Source organism: Phalaenopsis equestris, unplaced genomic scaffold (genome assembly GCF_001263595.1).
Source record: "Phalaenopsis equestris unplaced genomic scaffold, ASM126359v1 Scaffold000255, whole genome shotgun sequence".
In the NCBI taxonomy this organism is placed as follows: domain Eukaryota; kingdom Viridiplantae; phylum Streptophyta; class Magnoliopsida; order Asparagales; family Orchidaceae; genus Phalaenopsis; species Phalaenopsis equestris.
In genome coordinates, this window is record NW_018164697.1 from 454092 (window position 1) to 461750 (window position 7659).

The 7659-nt window shown below is 32.2% G+C and overlaps 1 protein-coding gene across 2 annotated transcripts in view; it reads left to right on the forward strand.

Annotated features, from left to right (window-relative positions):
- LOC110024350 (ATP synthase mitochondrial F1 complex assembly factor 2) overlaps window positions 1-7659 on the forward strand; it is a 20061-nt gene that overhangs the window by 10472 nt on the left and 1930 nt on the right. For both annotated transcript variants that reach the window (XM_020724263.1, XM_020724262.1), the window contains exon 2: window positions 3804-3978. In XM_020724263.1, coding sequence (XP_020579922.1) covers window positions 3804-3978 — 175 coding nt within the window. The remainder of the gene's footprint in view (window positions 1-3803; window positions 3979-7659) is intronic.

The window sequence follows — 7659 nt, forward strand, 5'->3', positions numbered from 1 at the left end:
TCTTTCCATCATAGTATTTTCTTATTATAAGACCTCTATCCTAAATTCTGATTTAGTTTATTCATCCTTACCTAATCTGAAATTCCATTTGTTTATTCGTCCTTGCCTAATTTAAATTCTTATTATTTTTATTCTTCTTTCTTATTTTAAACATGGTTTAAAATAAATTCTAGTCATCATTATAAATCGGGGGTGTTATGCTTAAGAGTTTTTTTTAGTTTTTGTTGTGTTTGCTTTCAAATTTCCTGTGTGGAGTCATTTTCCCTTTTGTAGGGCCTTATCCAAGAGTTGGTGGTGTTCTGGTTGTATCCTACTTTTAGATGGTGTTATATTTTCCTTTTTACTCTTACCAAACCCTTCTCTTCGCCCCTCTCCGCCGCCACCAGCCTTCCCTTCATCCCAACCCCCCGCTGTCCTTCCCCAATAGCATAACCTTACTGTCCAGCTTCCCAGACTTCCTACCAGCGCCCAGCCGACCCTTCCTCAAGAACATAACCCACCCGCTGTTCAGCTTCCCATATTGTATCCCAGCACCTAGCCGCCCTCCCCCAACAACATAACCTTGTTGTCTAGTTTCCTGGACTTCATCCTCGCGCCAACCGCCACTTTCCCTGCAGCAAATCCTGCTGTCCAACAACTCTATGTCGCCCCAACCCGCCCGCTGGCCTACCAAATCACCCATCGATCCCCCTTCACAACCTTTGGCCTTAACCCGCTCCCTTAACACTTCACCGACAGCACCATCGTCACAGATTTTCTCTTCTGGTCCGAGCCATAGATTGATTTATCATTGTATTTCCCTTTTCCGTTTATGTTGTGTTGTAACCCTATTTTAATATTAGTAAAAGTAGTTTTTGTTTCTGCTAATTTTTTAACTAATTCTGATATTAGCAACTCTGTGAGAACAATTTTATGTTCTTCTGACCATTTCGTTGTTCTAGTTGCACCCTTGATCTTTTCAGTGTAGTTGAAAATATTTTCATCAGATGACGGCTTTGAAGCAAGATTGCCACAGTGCATCAACTTTCTTTTTTAAATTTTGTCATCATTACAGGATAATCATAATTTACAAAATGATGTTCATATGACAGTCAAAAGTAGGATCAATTTAAAATGATAGTTCAGTGAAGAAATTATATTAATTTTAAATTTATTTCCGCTTATGTGAGAAGCTTATTTGACACTCTGTAGGTGTTGATATTCTACGATTCTTGATCACTTAAATTATCATTTTTCATATGCTCTAGGTCAGTTATTTATGTTTATCATTTTTGTTCTGATTGTCATTGCTTGCAACTTTTTCAGTGTTAAGCATATTCATTTACCTCTATTTTGAAAATCATGTCACCCTAATGTTAAATGGCTATAAACATTTAATTCATATAATATGTTATAAATAAATAAAGCAACATAAATTTTTAACTAATGTAATATTCTGATTAGATGCTGATAATATTCTGATTAGATGCTGATAACTAACACATGATAAGTTATTTATCATGTGTTTTGGGCCATAAATTTGAAAATTTTACATTATTGTCTGTTGGTTCATTGCTTTGCTTAAAATTGCTAAAAGATGGAGGGGAGTTTACTTTTTTCTATTTATGCTCATAAATTCGAAGTTTTAGACAATATTTAACAAGCATTTTCCATCTCTACAATTAAAGAAAAATCATAACAATTCAACTTGTGATATGAAAGTTTTGAGTGGTATAATTGTAATTTCAATTTTTACATATATGCTACCAAAACTATTTATGAAAATTGGTTTTTCACTTTCTAAATGTTAAACTAGTGGTATTTTTGATGTGATATGAAAGATTTGGGTGGTGTAATTGTAAAAGTAAATTTTAGGTGTTATATGTATAAATACATGGGAATTGGGTTTTATGTATGTAAACGCCCCTTTAAATAAATGTTGTTGAACGATAAGAAAAGAAGAATAGAAATTGTTGGGCCATGTAATGAATTTTCTTTAGTTGACAGCCTGATGCTGTTGGGAGAATTAGTGAATTGTTAACTTGAGCTGATTTCTTAAGCCATTAAGGCTGGATGAGTTGATAATGTCGTCTTAAATTTAATCAGGCCATGTTTCATTCTTTTTTTCAAAAACCAACATTATTTTTATCTTCAGGATGCAGTTTTTGTGACTTCAACTTTGAAATCTGCAAGTTCGCTAACTTGCTGATAATAAAATAGAATAATGTTATAAAGGTTGATTTCCTCTTAGATGATAGTAAATTGCAGCATGTAGTTTAAGAGTAAGAGGAATACCCCCTTTTTGTTTTGTTTTTTTTTTTGGAAGATTTACATATGTAAATACATACACCTAAACTTCAATTTTTACATATATGCCACCTTACCTATGTATGAAAGGGTGTATTTCATGTTTTAGATGTTAAAATAGTGGTATTTTTGATGTGATAGGAAAGATTTGGCTGTTATAAATGTAAAAAATAAAGTTTAGGTATTGGATATGTTAATAGATAGGAATTGAGTGGTATTTATGTGAATGCTTCCTTTTTTTTTTACATGAAATTATTTCATGTATCATGTGTATGTAGTGTTGAAAGCAAGGGTGATTTTGATGGGATCTAGGTAGATTGCATGTATTTTTATGGCTCAACTTTAGCTTGATGGGAAGGTATTGTTTCGTATAGCCTTTACGTTGGTTGCTTGACTGTGTAACAATATTTTTTTTTCAATCTAAAATTGAGGTTTGAAGAAATTCTAAGAATGAATGTGATAAAGAGAATTAGAATTTGGAGGATACTCTTGTAAAAATAGAAAAATTCAAATTCATATTCATTCTTAATCAGCTTCTGTATGACATATTTAGGATCTTCTATCATCCTAGTATGAAGGTGGGTTTTGATTGTGTTTCTCGCAGATGATTCACCCTCGATAAGTTAAAGGCATAAAGGCTTAAAAAAATCAGCTTTGTATGCAATGTCTAAAATATTTAGTAAAATGTGGACACTGGAACAAAGACTAAGGTGAAAGTTGTTTAGGGGATCTGATGTTCAAATTCCTACTTTGTGAAGCTAAGTGGAATCATATGAATCTCAAGGATAAATGCATAGTTTACCATGTTTTCATTAATTGGACTAACTTATCTACATTATTAGCCTTGCAAATATATTTGATTGACTACTTTGAGAATTAGTAAGCTATGTTTATTTGCATTGACTTAACAAATCTCTGAACATTGTTAATGACATATCATCACAGTTCAATTTGCAAATTTATTTTTTTGTCGCTCATCTCTGATGAGATTTTTAATTGTGGATCTTTTGGAACTACATGGTACCGACGTTTTACAATGCATGTCATTATTTTCTTGGGGAATTTACATACATAGCACATAATTCTAATGTATTTACATATATCACACCTAACCTTACATATTTACAAGTATAGTACTCGAATCTTTAATATCACAATAAAAATAGCACTTTTACCACTTTTCAAAAATGAAATACACCTTTTTCCTGCATAGGTTTAAAGCACTAAAGTGCTATGTATGTAAATATGAAAGTTTGGGTGTGAGGGGTGTGAGATATGGTGTGAGATATGTAAATACATAAGAATTATGTGCTAGGTATGTAAATTTCCCTATTTTTCTTCCATCTTTCCACAAAGGTGCCTTCCAAAATGCAAGCTAGGTTGCTGTCAATTTCACTTGCTCCACCCAAATTTTTATTTTTTTGTAATTGAACTTTGCCGCATGATTCCGGGAGTTATGGCTGAGTTTCTTGGAAATTACAACATTTTCCTATATAATGATTTTTCTGTTGTTGCAGCAAACAGATGGGATTAGGCCTTTTACAATGCCCCTAATGAAGCTCGCTTGCACTGCTCTTGAAAGAGTTCCACTCACACGTGCGCAAATAATACAAAATTTGATAGATAAGTTTCACCAAGATTTGGTATTCTGCCGCTCACCTGGTGATACTGATTTGACTAAAGGTTTGCGAGGTAATTATTTTTTTTCACTTGATTGTTAGATTTATCACCATGAATTCTTTGAGAAGAAGAACATATAATTAGAAGAAACCAATTTAAGCCATTCAAATAATCTATTAAGAATTTAAGGCACCTGATTAGAACAGATTAGAAGATCTTATTCCCTTTTGTAAACTAAATGCAGTATTTGATGGTATTATTATTTGAAAGATTGACATACATACCCCTCAGTTCCTTCTTATTTACATCTAACACCTCAACTTTAATTTTTACATACATGCCGCCTTGCCTATGCATGAAAAGTTGCGTTTCACTTTTTAAAAGTTAGAAGGGCGGTACTTTCTTATGCTATATGAAAGATTTGGGTGGTGTAATGTAAAAAGTAAAATTTAGGTGTAAAATATATAAATACATAGAAATTGGGTGGTACGCATTCCTTAATATTTATTATTTGTAGGATTAGAACCTTAAACCTCTGTTTTAGAGATAAAAAATGGTGATTATGTGTGCATGTGATGCTATTACTTCTTGTGCTGTCCTACAAAAACTGCACTCATATTGCACCTTTGAAGGTTTAGAGCTTCCTCTATTTTTTTGTTATTAGGCGTGCACTTTATCTGCTATAAAAATATAAAAAAAAATTACTAGTGAAAGTGATAACTTGAACTGAATTTCCCGATACTTGTTGATGAAAGAGCTCTATTTATTTTCATTTTAGCATTCCAATTTAAGAAATAAACAAACTACTGGATATGGTAACATCTACTTTTTGGCAAATCTTATTTTTAAATTACAGGTAAAAACTTGAGCAAGATTATTTCTAAAAAATCTGCCGCTTCTGAACAATTTGTTTTTGGACAAAAATGTTCAAAATTCTACATGATAATGACATGCTCTTGTCTGTCTGCTGTCTGCTGTCTGCGTTAGGAATATGTTAAAGGTCTTTTGGTCTGGACATCAATTTGATGGCCTGTGTTAACAACTGATCACATAATTTAGAGAATTGGGATGACAAACTTCAAGTGAAAATCACTCAGGAGAATGACAAAGAATGAAATAATTAGCACAATTTGGCATACATTTCCGGATACTTTTTGCCCATTTTTAGTCGTGGTCTTTGGTGTTGTAAAGCCCTTCCTAACTTTTATTTCAAACAATGTAAATTTTATAAATTGCACATGGCATCGTCCTTTGTGGAAAACAGTTCTTTTATATATAACCTTAAAGGAAAGTTGCATACATATCACACAATTCCAATGTATTTACGTATCTAACACCCAAGGTTTGATATTTTCATTTAGAAAACCTTGGTGTCATAAACCTATGCATGAAAAGGTGTATTTCACTTTTAAAAAAATAGTGATGAGTGATGGTGATATTTTTAAAAAAATAGTGATGGTGATATTTTAGATGTGATGTTAAATATTTTAGTGGTATACATGTAAATATGAATATTTAGGTGTTAGATATGCAAATATTTTAGAATAATTTGATATTTTATGTAAATGACCTTAAATTCATAGCATGATTGAGAATCTGTGATGTTTATATGGCCGTTGCTTTCCAAATAAGGCACTATGTCATCAGATTATATGGCCAAATTGATCATATTGACAATTTGGTTAAAAGCGAGGACACAAAAAACCAGGGTTCGTATTATACACTAATAACATTATTTGTACTGCCCAACTAAAGTCGCTTACCCAAGAAAATTGGATTGGGTTATATTATATGGTCAATATATTTTTTCTATAAGCCAAAAAGGCACAAGTTCTTATGGTAATTTACCCTTGTACCTTAAGGTATGGTGTTGCACTTGAAAACAAACTTTAATATACAAAACGTATAGAAGTATATTTCTTAAGATTATGAAATCGTCACAACACATTTAAGCGACTAGTTTGTATTGAAGGACCATTTCTCTTTTTTTTTTTTTTAATGTTTACAAAAAATACACGATCTATGAACTATATCAAACCATGGATTCTAGCTCAAAACTCTTGAAACTTGACCAAATGTGTATATGGCCACAGTAAACAAATGTGTATTTGGCCACAATATAAAAAACCCAATACCTTTTCTATCCCATAAATTGAAGTTTTAGTGTGTGCCCCATGACTAGAAAATCACAACTAATGACACCAAAATAGCTTTGCAAAGAACAACATCAAATAGCTTCATCGGATCACTGCTTAAGTAGCGATAGGGAGTAACACATATGACGGACATTTACATACATAGCACATAATTATAATGTATTTACTTATCTCACACCTAAACTTTAATATTTACACTCAAATCATTAATATCATCTAAAAAATAACACTACTATCTTTTTTTTAAAGTGAAATACACCTTTTCATGCATAAGTTTAAATCCCTGAAGTGCTATGTTATGTAAATATGATTGTTTAGGTGTGAGATATGTAAATACATGTTTGCTAGGTATGTAAATTTCTCAAAAAAAAAAAAAAAAGCCGCTAAGCCCAGCTACAATCCCAAAGAGTGAAAAATATTGGAAAATTACTACAATCCTATTCTAATCTACCTTTAGAAAAATTCAACTCTGATATGATTCATCAGAAACTAGTTTGTCTCGCCAATGTACTCAATACTTCTCTTATTCACCATCATCAGCAAACCCAAAAACTAGGCATATGGAATTATCCAACTGAGCACAAGATGCAAATATGCGAGGATGTGGAAAGAGAGAAAAATCTAAGAATATGCAGCAAGTTCATGGAGTGAAGTTAAATTAACTAGTGTGAAAATTAGATTAATATCACAATTTTTTGAAAATTTTGACTAGTGGGCAATTTCAACGCACTGCAAGATTTTAAGTGGCCGTCTCTTTACACATTCAATCTCTTAAAGGTTCATGATAGGAGTTTTTCTAAATCGAAGTGTACCATAATTTTATAAGTTTTTAGTTACATGTATTTCATGTACACGTTAATGTACGGATTATGATTGTCACTATTAGTCGTCAAATTTCTGTGAATATCACCATACAATCTATACAAATAATAAAAATACTAGAAAATTAAAATGCTTTTCAAGGAATGCTAACAAATACACATCTAATTCTTAGATCAAGATATGCATGTTGCAAATATGACATTTTCATATTTGAATAATTGGAGCTATTCCTTTATGCAAGAATCTTCACAAACTTGTGCTCGTCCCTCAGTTGCGCTTTTCTTCCTTATCGCCAACGCTGCTTAGATCTTTATTTTTTAACCATCATTCTGGTTTAAGCAAAAAATCTTAGGGAAAGGGAAAGATGATAAAACTCTCAGATTATTAGAGGTTGCGGAAGGTAGAGAAGGATGAAAGAGAGAGAAACTTGGTCTTGATTGAGAAATATGATAGAAGAAGACTATATTTTTCATTTTACAACAGGTAGAATAGTTATAAAACTTGGCCTTTAGCTGTGAACTAAAATAGTTAAAGCTAACAAATCCAGGCCATAACTGGACTAATAATGAGACGAAAAGAAGGAAAGAATTTAACATATTTATTTGCAACAAATTGAGCAAAGATTGCAACTGATAAATCCTAATGAATAGTTTTCATATTAATGGACAAGTTGGCCGACAACGGTGTCTGGGAGGTTGTCTGTCTAAAAGTTGGAGTGGCTGGGGGGGTTTCAGAAGAGTTGTAAGGATTTAATTGTGTTGGACAGAAGGGAAAG